The sequence below is a fragment of the Argiope bruennichi genome, chromosome 6, assembly GCF_947563725.1.
Source record: "Argiope bruennichi chromosome 6, qqArgBrue1.1, whole genome shotgun sequence".
NCBI classification, from domain to species: domain Eukaryota; kingdom Metazoa; phylum Arthropoda; class Arachnida; order Araneae; family Araneidae; genus Argiope; species Argiope bruennichi.
The window spans coordinates 4,156,224-4,182,182 of NC_079156.1; the positions used below are offsets into that span (position 1 = coordinate 4,156,224).

At 27.4% G+C, this 25,959-nt stretch overlaps 1 protein-coding gene across 3 annotated transcripts in view; it reads right to left on the minus strand.

The window, feature by feature from the left end:
- LOC129971201 (tubulin--tyrosine ligase-like protein 12) overlaps positions 1-15,406 on the minus strand; it is a 41,228-nt gene extending 25,822 nt beyond the window's left edge. Inside the window, exons 1-6 of one of the 3 annotated variants that reach the window (XM_056084770.1) lie at positions 15,127-15,405; positions 14,622-14,657; positions 14,228-14,316; positions 13,789-13,953; positions 11,117-11,153; positions 8,250-8,406 (exon numbers count right to left, since the gene is read on the minus strand). In XM_056084770.1, the coding sequence (XP_055940745.1) occupies positions 8,250-8,406; positions 11,117-11,153; positions 13,789-13,953; positions 14,228-14,316; positions 14,622-14,657; positions 15,127-15,276 (634 nt within the window). In that variant the 5' untranslated portion in view covers positions 15,277-15,405. Of the gene's footprint in view, positions 1-8,249; positions 8,407-11,116; positions 11,154-13,788; positions 13,954-14,227; positions 14,317-14,621; positions 14,658-14,997 lie in introns of all 3 variants that reach the window. The other 2 variants (XM_056084771.1, XM_056084772.1) reach the window with 2 other exon arrangements.
- Between the last annotated feature and the right edge of the window lie 10,553 nt (positions 15,407-25,959).

Below are 25,959 nucleotides of genomic sequence, written 5' to 3' on the forward strand. Positions count from 1 at the left end.
ATATTTCAAAATGGACAAATTATTACCAATTTGCATACCAATAATAATTATCTGTCTTTACATATTGTTGAAAATGATAACACTAGTGATAATAAGGTCAGTGTAGTGAATACCTCAGAGGAAATTTTTCCACCTCTGACTGTAAATAAACTATCTGAACCTGTATTATCTCTGGTGTCAGAATATTCTCATGTGTTTGCAAAAAATAAATATGATGTTGGTAAAATAAGAATGGAACCTCCTAGAATAAATTTAACATCTGATTTGCCAGTTTCACAAAGGGCTTATAGAACCTCTGCTACTGATGAAATTGAAATAAATAAGCAAATTAAAAATTTGTTAGATGCAGGTTTAATAAAAGAATCTACTAGTAATTATTCCTCCCCTGTAACATTAGCATATAAAAGAGATGAAAATAGAAAAAGTAGACTTTGTATTGATTATCGTAAAATTAATTCCCTTTGTAAATCTGAGGCAGAGCCTCTCCCTAGAATAGATACCTTATTAGATAAATTAAGTACTGATAAAGTTTTTTCAACTTTGGATCTTGCATCTGGATATTGGCACATACCCTTGCATGAACAAGATAAACATAAATTGGCATTTGTAACTACTGAAGGTTTATATGAATTTCAAGTCCTACCTTTTGGCTTTAAAAATGCACCTGCAATATTTAATAGAACTATTCGTAGAATTTTAAATAAACATAAATTTTCCAATTTTGCATGTCACTATTTTGATGACATAGTAGTTTTCTCTAACTCATTAGAGGAACACTATGATCATTTAAAACAGATTTTTCAAATGTGTGAAAAAGAAAACATTAAATTAAAATTTTCTAAATGTGTGTTTGCTCAAGATAAAATTAATTTCTTGGGGTATGAAGTCAAAGAAGGATGCATTTCTCCTGATAATCATAATATTGAAAGTATTAAAAAATTACAACCTCCAAAAAATGTCAAGCAACTTCAAGGTTTTCTTGGCTCTGTAAATGTTTATAATAAGTTTATTGATTCTTATGCTAAAATAAGAGAACCCTTAAATAACCTTCTTAAAAAAGATACATCATGGAAATGGACAGAAGACTGTCAAAAAGCTTTTGAAATGTTAAAAAATAAATTGATAACTAAACCAGTGTTACAACTATATAACCCTAATTTACCTCTTCATGTTTTTTGTGATGCATCTCAGGTAGCCATTGGAGCTATTCTAAAACAGCCTGACTGTTCTGGTAAATTACATCCTGTATCTTATCATTCAAGAACTTTACGATCTTATGAAAAAAATTATTGTATAACTGAGTTGGAATGTTTAGCAATAGTAGATGCCCTTGATAAATTTTATTACTATTTACATGGGAAAAAATTCATAATTCATACTGATCATGCTGCTCTTGTTTGGCTTAAAAATGTAAAAAATTTAAGGGGAAGATTATTTCGTTGGTCTTTAAAATTAAGCATGTTTGATTATGAAGTTAAATATTTAAAGGGAACTGCTAATGTTGAAGCTGATATGTTATCAAGGCATCCTACTGCTCAATATCTCCAACATTCTGTGCATTTATTGGAATTGGATGAGATAAAACACTATCAAAATTTAGACAATTTAGATAATACTAAGTATAAGAATATTAATGATGTACTTGTAGTTAAAAAGAAAAATTTATTTAAAATAGTTGTACCTTTTTCTCTTAGGAGAAAAGTTTTGCAAACAGCTCATGAACAATTTGGGCATCCAGGCACTCAAAAAATGATAAATTTAATTACTCCTCAGTATTATTGGCCAAATATTACTCAAGATATTGCACTTTTAGTTAAACATTGTGATATTTGTCAATTAAATAAAAAGAAAAAGCAAAAAAGATTTGGTCTTTTACAGGCTGTGCCCCCCACAGATCGTCCTTTTGAATATCTTTCTGTCGATACTGTTGGTGGATTTAACTATTACAATTCAACTAAAAAATTTCTTCATATAGTAATTGATCATGCGACTAGATATGTTTGGGCCTTTCCTACGAAAAATGAAAATTCTGAAACTTATATTAATATATTAAAGCAAGTTTTCCAAATTCAGGTTCCTTCCAAATTATTAACTGATAGAAATGGTGCTTTTACCTCATCTAAATTCAAACATTTCCTCAGAAATTACAGTGTCAAGCATCTGTTAACATCTTCACATCATCCACAAACTAATGGGAAATGTGAAAGAGTTAACCAGTCAATAGTAACTAAATTAAAGTGCAAAGTCAATTCTTCTCCTACTAAAATTCCTTGGACTAAACTTTTAGAACAAGTAATCAATGAATATAATTTAACACCGCATTCAGTCACAAAATTTCCTCCTGCATATTTGTTATTTGGCACTTTACCTTATCCTCCTCCCTTAACTCAAAATCAATTCTATCCTCCAGTAGAAGAAGCAAGAAAATTAGCTAAAGATAATACAATAAAATATCATGATAAAAATAAAATAAGATATGATGCTAGATTTATAGATTCTCCATTCAAACCTGGTGACATTGTAATGTATGAGGAATTTAATTATCCAAATCGTAGAAAATTATCTCCAGTATTTTCAGGTCCATATGAAATAGTAACTAAAATTTCAGATGTAAATTATGAAATAACTAAACCAAACGCATTAACAAACAAAGCTACTGATATTGTCCATGTATCAAAATTAAGAACATATTATCCACCAGAAAAATTAAAATTAAGTCATGAATAATAATTTAAAATTAAAAAAAAAAAAATCCTTTTATTTCTCATGTTTCTTCCACATAACCCCACTTAGGTTGGCCCGTTGTCTCCACTCGTAAGAGTTAGTTTTTCTTTTCTTCATGATGATGATGTGATAGGTGCCATCACAACATAAATTCAAATACTTCAGTCTTATTGAGATGTGAGTATAGGGTCAACCTCACAATTAATTTCTATCTCTTTCTATTTTTATCCTGGATATGTTGTTCTCCACTTTGGAAATAAATATTCCTGGATGAGAGTAGAGAGAGAATAAGAATTATGTCCCCTTTTCTTGATGTCCTACTTTTGGGTCATTAAGTTTCACCCACTACTAGAAATTGGTGGACAAGGTTTTACTATTCACCACTAATTGGCTAACTAGTGGGTTAAAGTTTTTCTTTCACAAATACACATTTTTATGTCATTTGTTTTAAATATTTATGCTATAATAAGAATATTTTGAATCTCATATTATTATTTTCAGATTCAAGTGTTATATACAAAAATTAGAACTGTGTTGATATATTACTATTATATAAATTCAATTTGTTATTCCATTAATTTACATTCAATTTGATAATTTTGGTGAGCCTTCTACTATTTAAAGGACACTGTGTACAAACATTCTTTAGAGACATTCCTCATCAAATAGAGACAATCTTACAGATTGAGAGACAATACACTGAGTTTCTGCAGAAAATCATTTGTATATTGCATATTTTAATATTATTTTTGGTGTTGAATATTTATCCAATATATTCACAGATTCATATTATCTTTTTTGTGCTTTATATAATCTTGTTAAAAATCATTTTTATATTATTGTAAAGGTAGGGGAAACTCGGGTATCACTTTTAATATGCTTTTAAATTTTAGTTTCTTACTTGACCACCACTGTAAGGTAAGGCTGTATGTCGAGGGCCCCGACGTACTTCCGCGTCTTGCAGTGGGGGGAAAATTGTAATGATATTTTAACTCTAATTTCAATTTAATTAATTTTCATAATAACTTCATCTTAATTTAGCCCATAGTAACTTCATTCTAAAATATTCTCTTATTTCGTGATCCAATTCCACTGTCTCTACTTAATTAATTCAAGAGAAGCTTTGTTAAATTGTTGAATCAGCTAAAATCTAACTTTCCCACACTACGCGTGAAGAGATAACATACCGCTGACCAAGCAAATTCTTTTTTAATCCCTTTGTTTCCCCTACCTTCTCGGCGCCTGTAATGAAAATCCCTATCGAAATCTCATAATACATTAGCACTGTGAAGAAATGTTTTCCCTATTAAAATCATAGGTTATATAAGACCAGGGATAAAATGTCCGAGAGCTCTTCCCTCATTCCTCTCTGTGTCGTTCTGTGTGCTCGTCGCTTGTACATATGCTTGCTTCTTCAAAATGAAATAAAACGACGTCACGAAATTAAAAGTATCTTCATTGTCCTCAAACTGCATCATGCTTCGCAACAAATAATATTACATATATATATATAAAAGGAAACAATTTTTAACCGATTACAAATATCTTACAAAAAAACATAATAATCAATGGACCTATTTAAATACTCAAGTTGTAAAATGGAAAATCAAATTTGACTGTAACATACCTAAATTCATAGCACAAGTTTTTAATAAAGAAAAAAGGAATTTTTAAAAATTTGAATCACTTGAAAAACAACTTGCCCCATTATTCCTGCTTTCTATATCCCATTTATGGGCTATAGAAAGATGGAATGGGGCAGTGCCTCAGAAATGAGGATGAGAAGCCTCCTGTGCAGAGGTTGATTCTCGCTACCCTGGTGGGTACAGAAGTGGTGGAGGTCGACTACCTCAAAACGATGATTGGACATTTTTCCCACAAGAAGGGTTATACCTTGGCTGGTTATGGCACCTAGGACTCAAACACAGTTTCCATCAGCATTGCTGTTGTAGCAGTCCAATTATTTAGTTTTTTCTGTATGCCTTAGGCCAGGTCGAAGTAACCGGTTATGGTATATATCACTTACAATGAATCATAAAATTACTAAAGTAACAATATATCTTCATAATCTATATTTTTCAAAAAAAGAAGTATTAAATTTTCCAGTACAAGGTTTGTTCATTCATTCAAATTCATTGAAAATTACCAATTTTTTTAATGCAACTTATTACAAAAAAGACAGAAGGGAGAGGGTTAAAGGGGAAGGTGCATTTAAAATATATATTGAAGCTTTTAAAGCAGTTATTATTTCGATTGAAGTTAAATTAATATATAAGTAGATCATAGGAGTAAACAGTTAAATTTATTGCTAACAATCAACTAATTTTGTTTCAAAGGTGATAAATATAAAAGCTCTTATTAACCATCTAATAAAACATAAAGCAAAATTATCGAGTATTGTGTATTTTTTTAACCTCAACAATTGCATATATGGAACTTCTTCTCCACTTCTACTTCTTTAACAGAGTAAAGACTAAGTGAATTATCAATTTTTATGAAGTACAAAAAAGTATAATTAATATAACTTGTGAAATGTAAAGATAAACAATCACATTTGATTCTCCAATAGAAATGTTTCCAATAGTTTAAATAATAAGTTTTTTTATTCAGCATAATAAAAAACAACTATTTAATTTTGTTTTTTGACATTGCTAATATCATGATACATTGATATACTGACACAAATATACAAATTTTGGAATAAAAATTCTAAGTACTTCTAATATTTTTACAAAATTCATGAAAGCATTGCTTTCCATATTAAGAAGTGCTTATAAGAATATACTAATCCATCAAACATTCTCAGTCAAAAAAATTTCAAAAGCATTCACAGAAAGTACAAGGTGTCCATAATTAATTGACCCTATTTTAAAGTTGTCTACATATCAAGCTATCATTTAGAAAATTATGAAATTCAATGTTGGAACATAATAAAGGGATGGATTTTTTTTTCGAGCAAATAAAAAAAAATCAAAATTTCAACCTAGAGGACCTTTTAAAATGGATTACACATTTACGAAAGTTTTCATTTTTAATTTAAATTTCACTACCTCTTTTTACCTAAGAGTACCTTGGATAAGTTTCACACAATAACTCATACACTTTAAATTACACAATCTCTAAAGAGTAAAATTTTAAAACACTTAAAAACCTTCTAGGTTATATTTTTGACTGCAACTATCACTCAACATAATTGAGCTCATTGCTATCATTTGAAATTTGTCACTTTGATGAATTGAAAATGAATTTGATATTCATTTTCAATGTGACAGCTTTCATTTGATAGTGAAATTTGTCACTATCAAATGAAAGCTGTCACTTTGCCAGTTAACAGAAGAAAAAAAAAACATTCATGCCTCCAAATATCTGTCAATGCAAGCAATCACATTTCTTTAGGAAATTTATCTTAATGAATGAGCAACTGTGAAGCACAAGGTCTCTTAATGAGGTGATACTCAACAATTGACTTCAATCAAAAATGAAGAAACAAAAACACAAATTCTTGTCCACATCAGACAGTAGCTGTTATAAAACCTAGAAATTTTCAAGGAGGCCCCCCCCCAATGTGCTTGTTGTTGCTAATCAGAATGTCATTATGTTTACCAGACAAAGCTTCGTTAGTGATTTTTTTTTTTAATTAAAATGATAATTTTTTATTAGTTGCTCTGTGGAAGTATAAAACTTTGAAGAGGATGTGAAAAAGAACTTCAAATGTAAAAAAAAAAAAAAAAAACTTTGATTAATAGCAGCCAAATTTGAAGTAGATTCGTTTAATGCTTAAGAGGAAGTTGAAAAGAGAAACAACCTTCTTATTGTTTCCACAGACACAATAAAGAAGGTTGGCTTCAGATTGCAGATGACAAAACTTCCAACATACACTAAGGTCCGTTGCATGGCAGAACTGGATATGTCACATTTAAAAACATTATGTGATAAGATAAAAACAAGCTTCAACATGAGCAGGGATTGAATTCACTTGATTTTGAACATCAAAATCGATTCTGACATCAGTATTTTGCTCTATTTGAGTTTGATTAAGAATGGTCTTTTATATACTCTGTACAGACAAAATGCACTTACATTTGGATGGTTCAGTAAATACTCATAACTGCCGGACTCAAGGGCCAGAAGAAATGGCATTAAGTGGGTATAATGCATTGCTTATTAAAAGTCCATATTTTTTCGAAAAATCAAGTGTTTGAAATCCAGTAATATACTCATCACAGGGGAGCAATATGCACATTGTTACAGATTAAATTGGTTCTGGATCAGCAAACAGGTCATTCATTGCCTTTCATAAATAATTTTTATGCATGACAGAGTTTCCCCATACTTTGGCCTTTGTGCAATGAGCATCCTCAAATATCATTCATAAAAGAACATGCCATTAGCTCGTACTTTCGTGATCTGTGGCCTCTCTGATCTCCAAACATGAATCAAAATGACTTCTGACTTTGGGGACGTTTAAAACTTCTGTTAAATCGTGATAATCCCAGAAATTTCCCTGATCTTAAAGACATCATTTTGTGACTTGTTCATAGCATTTCGAAGAACACACTGTTTACTAATTGTGGGATATGCCATTTTATGATTACAGATGGTAGCTGAAAAGAATGTGACTACCATGTTGAATAAATTTTGTTGTAATAAAACTTGTTAACAAAAATTAATGTGTTCATTAAAAACGTCCTCTAGTGATGAAATTTCGATTTTTTTTTTTTTCTCAAACAAATTCTTATATTTTCACGAAATTTCATAAATTTTGAACAATATTTGTGTTAGTAGACAAGTTTAAAACAGGATCATTTAATTATGGATGCCCTGTATTTTTTAAAGAGAAAAATCTTCAAGATAAACTAAATAAAATGATGGAGATGAGAAATTTGATAGTAATTCCAGATATTGAATAGATAAATATTTGCAGCTTAAAAGAAATATTATATAATAATTATTATTGCAAATCAAAGTTCAATATTAATAATGTTATAAGAATGTTCTAATGAATAACATTTACCTTCAATATATATAAAGCAAAATTTTAATTACTTAGAATGGAGTAATCAAAATTTCAAATTAATGCTATGTATTAATTTATATAAGAGCACATTAATTTTATATACCAAATTTAAAAAAAAAAAAAGAAAGAAAGAAAACTTACATTACTGCACTTTAAAAAGTAGCATTTTTAATCTTAATTTCTCCCTTTCAGTCTTAAATTTATAGTTCATTATTAATTTTATGGAATTTTGCTGCATTTTTTTTTAATTCCAAAAAAAATTTTAATGTTAAAAAATTTTGACTACATTAGTAAGGGGAAATGAAAATTTAATTTAAATTATTGTTTATCAGAAAAATAAACATTGGAAATATTAAGGAAATGTATGCACTATCAGTGGACAGATGGGAATGTAAAATTTTTAATCTAACAAATATGAGAGACTAAGTGAAAAATGAAACTCCACCTGCTCCAGTTTTTCAAACATGAAACAAGTTATATAAAAGTGTATTAAAAATAAAACCAATACCTCCTGCTGTCACACTAACTGCTGGGAACAGGAGTGAATACATCATTTTATCACCACAAAAGAAAAATGGTACCATAGAGAAAGTGGGTTCTTCTGAATGGTGAATACGAGAACCAAATTCATCCATTATAAACCAGCAACGAGTAAAGAATCCAGCCTTCAAAAGTTGGAAAGACCCTTTGTTACAAGAATCAACAAAAAACATAGCATTTGGCAATAAATAATACAAGCAATGAAAAGAAGAGTGTTTTTGAAATATAATTCTTAATTTAAAGAAAAATTAAATTTTAACTACTTGAATATATAAATATTTACAAATATTTATTTACTTTGCAAGAAAAAAAATATATAAAAAGAAAATAAAACTAAGAGACGATGAAAATATTAAATGCAATGGTTAATTCTAGTGACAAATCATAAAGCACCCAACTTCTTAATAATTTATTTCTAAAATATTCAATGGAATATCCTGTATAATATTTTTAATTTTAAAATGTTTTCTTAAAAGAACATTCTAGAGCAATGGTTTTGCAATTTTTTTCCTCCAATTCCCTTTTTAATACATTTTTAAAATAACAAAAAAACAAACAATTAACATAATAAAAAATTAAATATGCATTTAAAAAACAATAGAAAACACAAAATATAAATAATTTTATATTTTAAGGATTTTTTTAAATGAAAGAATAAAAATCTGATAGTTTGAAGCATTATAAAGTAATAAATTTCTAAATTTAAAAAATAAATTGCACAATTAAATCATATGTCAAAAACTTTTAAAATTGGAAATCTACATCATGAAATTCATGTGGAATAATGAATATTTGTAGGATTAAATATTCCAATCATTAAAGCTGGGAATTTAATATTTTCATGCCTGCAATAATAAAGCGATTGGACCTGAACTGTATGAAAATTAATACATGCATATAAATTCTGAGGTAGCTGAGAAACACTGTGTGTGTGTGTGTGTGTGAGTGTGCGTGAGTTTTAATATAAATCTCAAGGGTATGAATTTTCTGAAGATCCTATTCTTTTTTCTCTTTTTTTTTAATAATACATCTAATTAGGGAGCAGAATAGATTTTTGATTAGTCTTTCAACTTCATTTTTCTTCTTACAAATAAAGAGTATATAAATCCTTTACTACTAACTGCAGATGCAAGAAAACGTAGGCTTTTGCTTCTGTTTTATTTTTTTTTAAACTTGCATAAAGTCTGTCTAAAGTGAAAAAGAAGATAAAATTTTAATAACTATTAATAAAAAAATCCACTAATCATCACAATACAGGTGAATAAGTTTGCAGACAATTAGTGGCCATGGTGGAGAGAGGGAAAAGGGATATAGATAACAGGTCTTAGGGGACAAAACATTTATGTATTTGTACATTTTAAAGAGAAATTTCATGAGATGAAAGAATGGCAAGTTCTTGCACCAATTACTCCTGCTAAATCATTGATTACAATTAAAAAAACACACACACAAAAAAAAAAAGATTACATTATACATAGAGTGCCATTAACTCAGACTATGCTTCCGGAAATTCGGTAAAATCCATATTTCATATTGCCCCCTTTGATATAAACATTCCAGATTCAATATACAACAGTGGCCATTGCTGAAGAAAGAGTTAGCAAGAAAGAGGACATTAAGCTTTAACTTGTGTTAATCCTTGGATTTCCCTTATCCTGGATTGCCTCCCTAAATACTTTCATTTCATCAGTTTTCTTTCTAGATACATTATGACTATGTTTCTGAGTTGTATATTCAATATTAAGGATAGGGAAAAAAAAAATATGTTTTCTTTGAACTTATAAAAAAAATTAAGTATTTTTTTAAAGGAACTTTCATAATGTTATGCACTCCCTTTTTATATATAAAAATATGTCTCCTTTTGTTGAAAGGATTCTTTCAACTTGTTTACATTTTTAATATGAAATCTACTGCTAAATCAATCACCAAAATGTCAGTATGTTTAGTGTTAAAACATGCTTTGTTCAATAAGTATTCCAAAATTTTCAAACAAAAAATGCTACATTAGTTGAAAACAGACTATTACAGAATAATTTTTAACATAAAGAAGAGTAAAATTTTATGGAAAATGTTTGAGCTGATTTTGATTTTATATTTTGATGTAATAAGAATTGTGTACCATAAATGTGTCTATTTCATAAGAATATGCCTTTTGCATTCTCCATTCAGGTGTGTTCCTTTTACAATCTAAAATAGAAATGAAGTTTAGCCAAGAGCTGTACTAGTAAATTAATAACTCTTTTGTAGTCCATTAAGATAAATGTGCTGCAGGTGGCCAAATCCATTTCACCAAACCATTTATTAATAAAACTGTACTTGGGTTTTGACTATCTTCAGGCATCCGAGGGTTAAAACAACACATAACAGTCTAAATTTTTTATAAATTTAATTCATAAAAATAGAATAAACCAATAATGGTTTTTTGGAATCTCATGAGAATTGTACCAATTATAAAAGTAAATTTTTCATTAGAATAATCCTTTTTTCTTTCCCATTCTTATTTTACCCTCTTTTATTATGTTTGTATTCATAACACGAAAAAAAAATTACAATCAATTAAGCAGCATATAAGAATATTTAGAATAAAAAAAAAATAAGAAAATGAAAGATTATAAACTGATGAAAATAAATTATTTCATTCTTCAGATGAATTTGGAAAATAATTTGGTAACAGTCACATAAAAAAAGAAATTAACCAGTTACAATAAATTTGAGAAAAATTAATCAATAAAAATATAAACTTGGAAAAAAAACCCTGTTAAATATAGAATTTGAAACATGAAAAACATTTTGGAAAAAGATATTTCAAAAATCACAGAAATTATCCAAACTTACTTGATTAGTATTTTGTAAAATATATGAATTGTTGTACCTAGAATAAAAAAACTGCTGTTTATTAAAGTGAGGCATTGAAAAGAGAATAAATTTTTGCTAAATTACATAAATATTTTAGAAATTACTAAATAAGTAACTAAATATTAAAAAAAAAAAAAATGCTTGTGTTTGTAAACAGAAAAAATTTATTTTTAAAATAATCCATAGTTGTGGATTTTTCATTAACTATCACTTGTTATTTGATTAATTACATCAATATCATATATAATCAGATTAAAATACTTTACATAAAAACCTTAAATAAAGAACAAGGCCATAAGAAAAAATGGGCCAACATATAATGTACTTGTGAAGTATTTTATGATTGACTAAACAAATTATACCTTTATAATTTATCCATCAATGTTACAGACCAATATGCAATGAATAAAAGGGCCACTTTATGAGAAAGCATCATGTAAAAACACAGATAAGGACAATAATGTACTCGTTCTCTATTTTTAATAGACATTTGATAAAAAAAAAAGCATAATAAAGTTAAGAAATCAAGTATTCGTAATTAAATTATCAGATTTTAAACTACAGGAAATAACCCTCTAAGTATTCACTAAATGGCTATTTATATATTTTGCAATATATTATCTTCTCAATATATATCTTCCCAAAATATTATCTCAATATATATCTTCTCAACAACAATAGCACATCACTTGGTTAGTGAATTCACTTTACATACTTTTTATTACAGAAAACCAAATAGTTTCTCATATTTAGTACTTTCTTATATTTTTACAATTTTTTAAAACATTAATTAATATAACATGAAATCAAAATATTTATTTCAAAAGACTTCACTTAGAAATGAGCTGAAAAAAAATTATGTTTGAAAAAATTGCTATCAATTATATTATTTTTGGATAATATAAATAACAGCAAATAAATAAAACAAAAAGAAATTTTAAAAATTGATAGCAACATTGAATTTTCTCATTTAATCACATATTTTACAAGGAATATTTTAATTTCAATTATGCTGCTTCATGTTCAAATAGAAACAAGTCTTTTATTTTTATGAATATATCATAACCTTAGGTAGCGTAGGAAAATATATACATTATTGTTTGGTGCGTGGTTTAACACGCATTGCCAAATTTACTTTAAATTAAAGTATTAAAACATTTTTACTTAATGAAAACTGCCAGCCATGTAAATAACAAAAATAAATTTTAATTACAAATTAAATTAACAAATAAAGAATATGATACATTGGCCATAATTCCATCGACCAGCACAAGGCAGAAGTTCTAAGCCAGCTGGCGAAGGCAGGAAGTGAGTCACTCGTATTCGTTGGAGAGCAAAGTTCATCTCCTTAGGTATGATTGATGCTTATTGCCAACTGGCGAAACAAACAGTCATTTATCGCCTGTTTGGCCGCTGCAATTGTTTTTCACAATTTCATTTATGCTTTCTGACTCCAGAAAAAACAGCTGTTTGAAAAGTTATCAAAGAAAATAAATTATAAAACTTTTGTAATTGTAGAATGCATTAGAAATTCATAACATTGACACTTCTGAAATTCATAGTTCTTAGACTTTACCCTCTCTTTAACAAATAAACATTATTGTTTTATAATGAAAATGGATTGAACAATACATCAAGATCAATTTTGAATAAGAAATCTTGATGTGTTTGGATATCATTTCAGATTGTGTTTTTCATATTTATCCTTATTTCAAAATAAATTTGAACTTTGGTTTCATTTAATTTATCAAGATAATTGAAACTGCATAAAAAAGCTTGTAGTTGCTTACTTAAACATAAGTACATCAAGTTCAAAATAAAAATATATCATTTTTGGATTTGTACTTTAAAAATCATAGCAGTTTGTTAGTATAAAATTCAAATCAGGGCATAATTTAATTTTTTTTATTAATAAGAAGGTCTTAACATATTTTCTCCCCAATCAGAATTGCATATTTGAAACAATAGCATAAAATTAGATGATGCTTAAAATCAATGTGAACTTAAATAAAAAAAAGTTTAAAATTTATACATAATGATTGAAACAAATGGATCAAAGAAATAGATTAGATGCATGAAATTATTATAATACAAGTAGCAGAATCAACCACTTCACATTAAGAAAAGACAAGAAATCGGACATCTAATAAAAGAAGTTCAGATGTCCACTATATGCAAATGCTGGGATCATCCCTTATTGGAGTTTTTTAATGATCATAAAAAATAGAAAATGCTTTCAGATGACAAGTGTAACAAATTCACTATAAAAAAAAATTTTAAAAGTATTAAACAAGCAAAACAATATGACCAATACAGAAATAAGTCAGCTTTATATTGATTCTGGCAATTCAGTGAGACAGAAATAATTTTGTACACTACAGCCAAAGAGTGTCATATCACAGAAATTTTAAAAAAAAAAATTACAAAAAAGGAAGTGTAAAGGTAATTTACCTTAAAAAAGTGGCATGCTAACTGTAGAATATGAACATCTTTGTTATTTAATAAAATAGGGATTTAACTTACTTCTTACAGTGTAAGAAAATAAAGCAAATTAATCACATTATTCCAATATTCAAAAAAAAAAATAATTATACAGTGATTTTCATATTTGGAATAAAAATATATATTAAAAAAACAATGATTAAATTTACCTCCACATTTCCTTCAAAATATTTTCTATGACTTCATTCTCTGATGAGTTAGAACAAGATATGTTCATAATAGAACACATTCTTTGTACTAAGTTTTCATTTGCATTTAAGATTGCTTTTGCACTATCCAGAGTGTATGTCCAAGCATGGTCAATCAAGTAAATGCTGAAATGACAAAAAATGTTAGGAAAGTGTCATTAATATATATATATAAATATATATAATACTTCATTATTAAAAATAAAAATGTTATTTTTAAAGTTTAAATGTTTTTAAATTTTTATTATGAAATTAAAATCAAAGTATCTTTAATCATCCATTATAAAATCATATCGAAGAATGCCAAATGAATCATTTATTTTAATATAATAATCAAAATGAAACAATAAAATAGCTGTTTACAGCTCTAAGGTTTCACATAAAATAAATAAATTCTTACTGTTCTTCATCATCCGGTTCCATTGAAGATTTAGTATATACATGTAAATAAGTATGTGACAAAATTTCTTGATCTTCAGAATCTTCTTCCTAAAATTAATTTATCTCTGATTGTATGAATATAATCAGAAATTTTAAATTTCAGATATTTTCAGACAGATGTTTAATTTCTAAAATATCTACTTTGAAATAAATAATCAGACAGAAAAATAAATATGATACAAACAGAAATATTAGTTATAAATATGAGTGCAATTTTAATATTGTTTCATAAAATAGGCAAATGAATGAATTCAAAAATATATCACAATGATTAAAAGTTTATTTTTGGTTTCAAAATCTTTTAAATAAAATTAACAATAATATAATTTTTATATCACTGCAACAAAACTTACATGGGAATATATAAAATTATCACCAGCATCAAATACCTGAAAAGAAAAAAAATTACTAATATATGACTTCATAGCAATAATTTAAAATAAAATTATCTAAATATTCATAAAATTCTAGACCAATTTTTCAATTATTTTATTTCCTAGATAAAGGCGTCAAATCAAACAAGTATGCAAAAGAAAATACACAATATATAAAATTAAAAAAAATATTTGAAGAGGAATCAAATAATTGTGACACATATCTTTAAATAATAACAAAGACCAGTCTCTATTTATAATGATGAAATTTAAATTATCCGCAGAACATAACATATACAATCTTAAAGTGAACGAAAGCAAAATAATTTTTAGTTCATATTATAAATAATATTACCAATTTGTAGTCGACAGAAAAACTACAGTCAATAGAAATTTTCAAAAACGCAACTGAGTATCAGATGATCATGATCTGTTTTGTAAAAGCATTTAAATTAGGTTGCATGCATACGAAGTACTTTCTCACCGAGTTATTTAATTTTTTGAAGAGAGTTTTCCATTTACTTTGGGGTAAACCAATGGAATTTAATTGAGATTCATGAGTAGCAACAAACAATTTAAACAGATCTTCTTCATCTTCGGAATTATATATTACACTGCTCATATCGCTCTCCATTTTCACGATTTCAAAATCCAATGTTTGAAAGCAAGTAAAACAAAATAACGTGGGAAAATTGTAAATATGAGTGCTAGTTATTGCCAAGACGAGTTTTCTTTTACAAAGACGCGAACGTATATTCAACGCAGCAGACCTTAGTTAATATTTATTATAGAGATATATCGAACTACAACAATAATAATAATAATAAATAAAATAAAAAAATAAAATCTTTAAAGGCATAATGAAATAAATTAGGATTAAATGACTGGATTATTGTAAAGTAAATTTGTAAAGTAATTTTTTTGATGGTCAATATTTCAAATAACCGATGTCTGTTTTGGCAAAGTGAATTAAAAAATACACTGAAGAAACAAAGATGTTATACATAAAAATTTTATCAAAACACAGCGTTACATCAAGAAATGTTTAGTTTGTAGCGATTTGGTTATAGCGAGGGCCGAACTCGCACTGTTTTTAGGTTAGTAGCCGAGTAAAATGACCACTAGACAAAAGTGATCACTCCTGTTCAGGAGCTGTTATCTGGCTTATAAAACTTCATCACAAATTCATATGCAAAAGTGAGTGGTTCTGATTTCTTAATTAAGGGGTGCCATTCGCAACCTCCTCCCCCCCCCTCCTCTTTTTGTGGAATTTAGCTGTGCTGTTTGTGTAGTTACTCACAAACAGCAGCTAGAGTCACCAAGTTTAGTTTCTTGGGTTTCTTGATGATGCGACCAAATCTGTACGCCTGAAGCTGGTCAGCTTCCAAAGAATCTGGATTAGGAAAGTTCACAGATGATTTACTCAGTTCAACTTTCTGAAGTGGTAAAGCGGTCGAATCATTTCCATTAACCTCCAGAGGAAACACGTTGTATCGAAAAAAGTCGGGTAAAAGACTGAATTTTTAATTCTATAGCTCTCACCAGTTCATCCTTTCTTGGAATCAACTCTATTACCCAAACCAAACGCCACTAAAGACTCTTTTTTTTTTTTTTTTTCCACGTCACCCTCAATCAAAACGATGTCCCTTTGACGAATGTTAGACAACTGAGAATCTTGTTTTTTGTCCTTGAATCAACTAATCCATGGGTTTTCTCCTAAATCGCTGTCTCAATTCATCGATTACTTCGGCTCGAAATCTTAATTTTTTCAAGATATGAATAGCATCCTGCATATCTAAATCTTTAACTTCAGTATTTGATCTATCAAATAAAAACATTGGTGGTGTAATTGAAGTAAAATATTGCATGTCTTGAGAGAAATATGTTAACGGATGTGAGTGAATGACCGCATAAGATTGTCAACACTTCCTCATACTTAAATATGTCTTTCTAATCTTCCTCGAGAAGATTTTTCACAGTTCTCACAAGCCTCTCCCGCCATCCACCCCGATTAGTAGCTGTGAGAGGCAGGGCCCGACTTAGCTGAATTGGGGCCCAGGGTAAAAACTTCTTTGGGGAGCCCCCTATGCTTCACTATTTCAGTAATGAAGAACCATAAATAGAAGTGCATACAACTTGTCTATGGTATTTTTCGTTAATTAATTCAAAATGCTATTTAAAATTAAAACTAAAAACACTCTTAGTCTTAACTCGAAGTACCACATTCAACCATTGAATTAAAAATGCAATTTGACAAAATGCTAAGGCAAGATTTATATTAAAATGCTTTCTACAACAATCTTAAGCATCTGTCTATAAGAGAAACTCCTAAATCTAAACTTAAAATAAACTTTCTATTTGATTTGCCCCCCCCATGACTATCCCGTATGCCCCTGCTGGTGAGAGGTACAAATTTCCATGTATTATTTCCATATGTTGTATCCCTGCATAGCAAGGAACTTCGTTCCAGTTGATGGCAGGCAGTTATTAGTAGGGTAGAGTTAACCGGAGGACGTATTGGAGGATCAAGCTAGGTTCCAATTAGTGCCTGTAGACGGCGCCAGCAGTCTACAGCCATCTATAGGCGCTAACAAGAACTATCCCAATTGCAGGATTAGCTATAATAGGGGTTATAAGATTTGGCAAATAAGCGCATTTGTGGCGAATTATGCCAATCTTTTTCTTTTCTTATTATGCGATTTTGTTTTTTATTTTATTCCGCCAAAACTTGGAATCGTCAAACTGTTTCGTTTCTTTTACTCTTTCTGAAACTTTACTCGTTTCTTTTACACTCTTTCAGAAATTCATCTGATAATTTTTTTATTTTAAATTGATTTTGATGTAAATAAATTCTTTATTATTATTAAAATGTATTTATTTATTAAGAATTTTTTTGTCATTTGTTAAAAATTATTATTTATTAAATAACTTATTGAAAATATAAATGTATTTATTTATTATTTTTTATTTATTTTATTATTGTATAATTATTTTTCATTTGAAAGAAAACATCTCCAACAGGCGAAAATAATAGAAATAGTTTCATGCGAAATTTGAATAAATAAATGCTTTTATGTTATTGCGATTCGAAATAATATTTGACTGCAAGGACTCTCCATATAATATATATATAAATTTTTTACTAAATGCAAATTTTTTTTCTAATAAAAGAGAACGTGCGCGTGTGTATGCAGAGAAGACTAGCGGCTAAAGCTCAACACGGTTGTGGATTGGATGGGCGAATCTATTTTATTCGTAGGTAAGTCCGGTTATCATACGCAACCGTGTTGCTGCTTTCGTCCGCAGCTATGTTGAGGATTGAAGGAATCTTACTTCATTGAAAAGGCAGATTGGGTTTTTTTTTTTAAAGATTGAGTTTTTTATTGTTTTGTTTTAAAGCCTATTTATTTGGATCCCCACATCTGTGTTTTCTTAATTTTTTTTTTATGAATAATAGAATTCAAGTTATGTAATTTTTTATAGAAATACTGCATCCGAAAACGAAACCGAGTATTTTCCATCACTAACAAACAAACGCTATTCAAAATTCTAAATTAATTAACAATTTGATCTACCAGCTCATTTTTATCTGTATCAGAATACTTTAGTGAATGTTTCCACCACAATTTTAAAATAAAAAATTAATTAAAATTTAAGTAGTGAATTAAATTAATTTTATATTACTAATAATTTACTACGATTGAATGAAAATATATATTGCAGGTACATTACCTAATGATTAAATACCATTTAAAGGCGCTCTTTCTGCGATTTAAATATTATTTACAGATATTCTAATTGTGGATTAAATTTCTTTTGAAGTTACGAGTAATTTACGAAGATTTCCCCCTCCCCTTACCTTTGAAGAAGTATATATTTATATATATTGTTGTTGGACTAAGACTCAAACCATTTAACTCAATCGCTTTTTAAAAAATTTTATTCAATCATTAAAAACTGCCATTAAGATGTTATTTTTTTAAAATATCATATGGGTTTTCATACAAGAATTATGTTTTTCATTGATTTTTCCTGTTTTAATGAATTACTCAATACTTTCCCCTTTAAAGTATATTTTGATAGTAATTAACGACGGAAGGGCCAAAAATCTCTAAATGTAACACCAAAGTGCATCAACCTATAAGCGATAAATTATGAGAAGAAAACAAGCATTTGCATGTGCTGTTTATACAAAAAAAAAAAAACAAAAAAAAAATCGTGTTATCGCCAACGAATCGCCAATCTTTCTCTGTCAATTCATAAGTACCACATTTTTTGTTATTGTAATGAAACTCAAGGCTTTTTGTATTGTTTATTCAAATATCTACTCTCTTATTTTCATTCAATTACTTAAATCTATGTCAACATGTTTTTTTTATTATTATTTTGCACTCCTTTAAATGAAATAAAGAAAAAATGAAATTAAATTAAATTAATAACTAGGCAGTCCTTGTAAATTTATAAAAATTTCAAATAAAAAAATAGAAATACTTTATTTATATGTAAATAAAAAAGAAAAAATACACACATTTATACAGAAATATACATTTTCCAAAATTTCTATTAAAGTCTCTCAAGGACTAATATTTCTAATATAATTTAAAATAACATTTAACTTAAATACAATAATTAGTTTAAAAAATTGTTATTGAGGATTTTGTTTTGATTTTTTCCTCTTTACTATAAATTTTCTTTGTTTGCTAATATGTTTGTTTGGTGGAGCTTTGGATACTTTTAACATTTCCTTTTCTTTATGAGAACTACTAGTCGAAGCAGTGTCTACCTGAAAACTTGCTTTTATGGCTTTGATTTTTTCTTCCACATTTGGAAGAGGATGTAATGTGTCCCATTCTAATATTATTGATTGCAGTTCTTTTAAATGTTGAATCATTCGATTTTTCCTAATATTTAGGTCTTCAGTGATTTCGATATGTATAATTAAATTGTCTTCAATGTTATCTACATTTTGTTGCGAGTTATCATTCGTTTCTAATTTTTGACAAATATAATTAGTATGTTTGCAAATTAAAAATTTTATTGATTCAGGTCTAGATCTGAAATTTTTAAAATGTTTTCTTAACATAAAATGTGCTCTTATTAATGAAATGTGCATTGTGAAGATCACAAATAACAGCACACACACAAAAAAATCACTGGACTTTCTTTTATTCATCGAACTGATCAGAAGATTGAAAATAGAATAAAAAGAAAAAATATTTCCTTATGAGGAAAATACATATAAACTATGCACCATTTGCTAAGTGCTGTGTAACAAGGGGGGCACCAAATATCATTCATGCCTCAAGCAAAATGAACTTTAGATCAGACTTTGGTTAAAAATATATGTCAATATATAGTACAGAGTATGGAAGCTCTAAAACTTTTAAGGATTTGTAACACTAAAACAATTTAAAAAACATGAATAATACAAATATTTATTATAATGAAATTTGCTGGAATTAAATATATCTGTAACTAGATAGATACAAATATGTCTCTTGCCACATGCAAATAAACTTTAAATCTAACCTTGTTATTATCTAAATAATAAAATAAAAAGTGTCTAAAATCACACATGTAATGCATTTGAAGCAATAAAATATGAAATATTAGTTATTACTTGTCGCACATTGTGCTGGCATATTAAGTCACATTTATAAACATTAAGGCGCCCAGTTGATTTGTGTGTTTTCTGAACACGCCTAACTGTTTCTGATTTTTGTTCATATTCTTTAATCCCTTCCTAAAATATGTGTTACAAAAATGCAAGCAATAAGTATTCAAAAGAGATATATAAACTATTTATATATTTATAAATCTTGATATTAAGTTAATAACTAAACAGAATTCAATTCTCTGTTTTCTGAAAATTCCAGTTTGCCAAAAAAGAACTTCCTAAAAGTTTACAGCTCAAAGAAAAGTCAGAAATCTCTGGGCAATCCTTAAAAAATGAAACCATTGGGAATGTTGTTTCTTCATTGCAAGATAAGTCAAAAATATTGTGATTTTTATCCATAACAGAGTTGAAATATTCGAGGAGCAACTGGTGCTCACCACTTTACTACATTTATCTCTTTCTTGATACATACCATCAACGTTTCATATTTTAGAATATGAATTTATAAGTGAAGTAATTTTTTTATTGCCACAAGTAAGAATTTTATCTAAATTTGAACTCTTTTTTTAATAAAATTATATATTTTGTTTTCAGATAAATATAGATAAATTTTAATATCATATTTAAATTTAAAAAATCAGCAAAATAAACAGTTTGATTTTTAATTCATTTATTTTGAATCTCTCTGGATTCAATATGTCTCCTCTTATGATATTTTATATGCATATTCAGAGTGAATTGAAAAGATTTCTATACCATTTAATTTCATCGAAAATAACTTAATAAACATAATACATTTCCAGATAGACATCTAATGGTAATAATTTTAATATAAAATTAAAAAAATAAATCTCTTCTTGCACATGCATATTCAGTAAGAATTATAATGATTTCTATACCGTTTAATGTCATCGAAATATCTTAATAAATATAATATATCTGCATATAGATATTTTATAGTAGCTTATAAAAGCTTGATTTTCAAGTCTTATTTTAATATTTCTTCACGCTAATTATTTATAATATCGGAAATACGGAAAACAGACAAATTTCCATCAATCTCAATTACTATATACTTATATTTCTATGAAGATTTATTTTCTCCGTTTTGAAAAAGTTCAGACGAAAAAGAACGCATAAATGAAACTAAATAACACGTATTGGTTGCAGCAAATACAGCACAGAAAATTCTGTGAGAAAGAAATCTACCAATTAGAGCACGTCGGTATCCTTTGTCTGTACAATTGGCTAACTCCTGCAGTTTTGTAAACAAAAACTAGTCTCTTCCTCTTTAAACCTTATCCCTACGTCATTCAATGGACTCGTCCGTCTCATACACAGCGTGTTGTGCTTTAGATGCTAGTGCAGAGAAGAATAAATATGTTTTGGAGGGTAGGAAAGTGTAATGTTTGGTAAAGTAATTTTTTAATTTTTATTATTTAAAAACAGCAAAAAAGTTTGAAGTTTTTCTGCAATAACTTTCGAAAATGTTTCCAAATTAAAAAAAAGATTTTAATTCATCTTTAAAATAAAAGTATATTTAGAGATATCTTTTTAATTATAAAATCTTATAATATTCTTTATTTTAACAAATTTTTAAATTTTGATTTACAGCAATATTGTAAATGAAAGACAAATCATTTTCATTTTTCAATCAAAGCTGAACGATTTTTCTTTATTAAAAAATATGAGGTAAAATTATTCATACTTTTAATATAATAAAATTTATAGGCTGGCATGCTATCAATAAATTGCATCTTTCGAGGCAGGTTGTTGGACTTAGAGCTTCCAAATTTGGCTGGCAATTAGCTATTTCTTAGATAGCAATATTAAGAAATCTTGTTTCAAAAATTAAATTAAAATTTTAATAAAAAATTAACAAAATTCCAACATTTTCTTTATAACTTCAAAATATATCGCTGACCAAAAACATCTTAAATTTTTTTTTAAAATTAATTTTTCAGTTATCTTTTTTTTTTAACTCCATTTAATATTTTATTTCTTTGATCTTAGTATTTTTCAAAATACTTTAAAACATATTTTTCAAAAAATTTTTTCATTGGTTTAACTATACTTCTATATGAGCACATTGCAGTGATATTCAATACAATTTTATGCACATATTATTGTCATTTTAATTTTTTTAAAGATAATATAAAACTAAACAATTAAAATCTATAATCTTGGCTTTCTATAATATTTTGGATGAAGATTCAAATCTACTTTATTATTTTCATTTCTCTTATTTATTTTTTATTTATTTTATTTCATTTATTTTAGGTTAACATAAAATTAAAAATTAGGTATAACTGGAGCATCATCTTTTTTTTTTTTTTTTCCTAATAAAATACAGTTGATTTTTTTATTTGACCAGCTTTTTATGGCTTTTTTTTATCATTCAATAAAAAGCAATTTTAAAAATTAACTTTCTATTAGTTTTAATATATTTACTTCTTAGCTCAATCATTAAATAAGTCCTCTATCAACTGCAAGATAATTCTTTTCGAAGGTTATGTTAATTATTTATATATTATAGTTTGCTTAAACAGTAATTTTCATAAAAAACTAAGAATTAAAGAAGAATTAAACTAAAATTAAGTATTAAAAAAAATTCTTATAAACAGTATTTTTTATAATAATTTACAACTATATGTAACTTGTTATTATTTTTTTTTTTTTTTGCAATTCATGCATTAATTTAACAAAAATTAAATTTATTGCAAATACTTTAATTGACATAATTAAAGTAATACTAAATGTATGATGGACAGACCAGCTGGTCACCGAAAGCAGCTGGTACATCCCTAATTATTTCGATTTCGTTTCCAAAGTATACATCTAACAATAATCATCATTATAATGTAAATGTGTTTTCAATGTGAAACAAAACAGTCTACTTATATCATTGGGGAACGCGGTGTTTATTTATTAAATAGTTAGCTAACATTAGAGCTCATGTTTCTTCTTGGGCTCTAGCCATGTCATACATGGAATACCTGCTTAGTTATGCACCGACTCCTCTTAAAATCCAAAATTAATATTTATTGACTGATTCTCTATTTAGCATTTATGTTCAGCTGCCGGGTATGCGCCTATATTGTTATATTAATGTTGAATGTGTAGCATGGACCTTTAATTGTTCTATAAATTTCTACATATCTTTTCTAATCAACTACTATTCTTTGAATAATCTACATTTATTCTCTGAAAATGTAATGAACTTGCTTGTAGATTATTTGATGAAAATAAGCTGGAATGTATAAACCCCTTCAAACCCATAATGGGATTTATGATATTTGATTTTATCAAGTAAATTCTTCCAATCAGACTTCAAATCTTAAGAAATAAAAAATTCAATTAAATTTGCATCAAAAACTATTGTTATGACTTTTTCAAACGCTATCAATAGAAGGATATTCGAAAACCTATCAGGAAAAATGATAGAAAAAAACCATGAAGGAGACCGAAGTGGAGCAGTTCTCTTAGTTTTCGGAAAGGGGACATCCTACAATGGCAAGCATCTTAAAATTCAAAACATTATCTTTTTAATGATGAAAAAATTTTTGCCATATAATTTATTTTTTATTTTTTTAAAAAAGTTTTTAAGTTTATTTTACAGCATTGTATTTTATTACTGAAGAGAAACTGAAACCATTTACATTGTTGCTCCTAATACCTCATCTTAGCCTTTTCCCACTGATATGACCAAGATATGAAGGTTTGGTTTATTTTCCCATGTTAAGTTGACTTAAATATGAGGCATGCTTTTAATAATTTTTCTATGTATATTTTGTTATATTATATAAAAAAAAAGTTCGCCCTTTTGTGACCAAAACTGAGTGAATTATGACAATTTGAATGTCACTGTTTTATAAAAACGCGGAACTCCATTGACTGCCTCGAAGATACAAAATCAGTGCCCTGAGTTTCCCCAAGATTGATCAATCTAAAATAATTACATTTTTGATTGTCCTAAAATAAGGATATTCAAGGCTTTATAACTCGGTCAGATTTGCCGCAAAGATGGAAACGTTAGATGGTCAAGATTATTTTACCGAATAGGATTCCTAGGTCTGAAGGATCGTATAAAATTTAGACTTCATAATCGTTTACAGAAGTACTTTTTTAATTGAAATAAAATAAAATATTACGTCATTTAAATCTTTTAGAAAGCAAAATTAAAAATAAAATTTTATGACGAGGCCAAAGAAAATATTATTGAATTATGTTTTTATTTAATTCATAAAATATGTAAATATTCTGTAATACAAATTAGATATTAATTCTAAACTCATATATTTTTTAAAGACTTGTTTGGTTTTTAAAAAATGTATTTATTGAAGTTTTATCAATTCCGGCTTCAATTTCAAGTTTACATTTTACGGGAGCTCATAGAAAATTAGAGAAAGGCATCGAAGAACGAACAGAATAAGGAAAGGCTTCTATAATAGTATCGGTGATATGTTTATAAAAATTTGAAGCTTAAAAACATTTTGCTTGAGAATCTATTAAGAGAGCAAGTTACATAAAATATTTAATTGAAAAGCAAATGTTAATTCTAGGCAAACCAGCTAGTTGCCAAAGGGGAATAGTAACAATAATTTAAAAATTAAAAAAAAATCAATTAATTTTTTTTAAAAATCTGCTTTTAATTCACTAATTAGAATATCTTTTAAAAAATGTTTTTTTTACAAAAGTTATTTTATATAACTGGTAAAAATTGTCTAGAAATAAGTATTATAGAAAATAGTTTCAGATTAGGCCTCGCGTTTTCTAAGACCAACCCTGTAACAAAGGTACTAGAAAGTATTATTATAAAATATTCTTTAAAATATTTTCAAATATTTAATTAAAATATGAAAAGAAATTACACAGAAATAAAATTGATATCACTGAATAATTAATATTTTGAATTTTAAAATGGCATAAGAATGACTTCTATGCAACAATACGCTCCGAAGTTATTGAGACGAAGGGTTAAAACGTCAATAAATTTTTAAAGAAAAAAACCTATTTGCAATTTTAAAAACTTTTCTTAGTGAACATTTATTATTCAAATTACGAACCAACTTTCGGTCGAACGGTCTAGCCTTCAGAAATCTCGAATATGTTTTTGCCTTATAAATGTTCTAACTTAATTCAGAGACAAAATCCAATCTATAAATTTAATCATGTTAAAATTTTTGTAAATAATGCCACATCCTTTTCAGAAAAATTAGACATATCAACCGAATGAAAAATTGAGCCCAATAAAAAAAATAATAAAAGAATAAATAAAAATCGATATTTTAACTTGAATTTATTTTTGCAAACGATTGCCTTTATTTGAGAAGCTACTTTTAAGCGATTTCTTTCTTTGATGAATACAATACCAAACAAGAAAGAGGAAAATATAAAACTCATGTTATTAAAATTTTTTGGTTAAAAATCTTGATCATTAAGCAGATTAATAAAAATAATAAAAATTTTGCTATATGCTGCCTTCCAAATAGCTCTTCTCGGTCCTTTTTAATGAATATTAAATCAACAGAATAACGTTAGAGTAAGATGCTGATACCCGTTCGTAATTTCAGTCTTACTGAAGAATAATATAATTATTAATGTGTTTATCTACGTGTTAACATGAGTTACAAGACAGACTGCCGCCCCAAAGATTAACATTTAGCAAACGTGATTTAGAGGATAAAAATGTGTACTTTT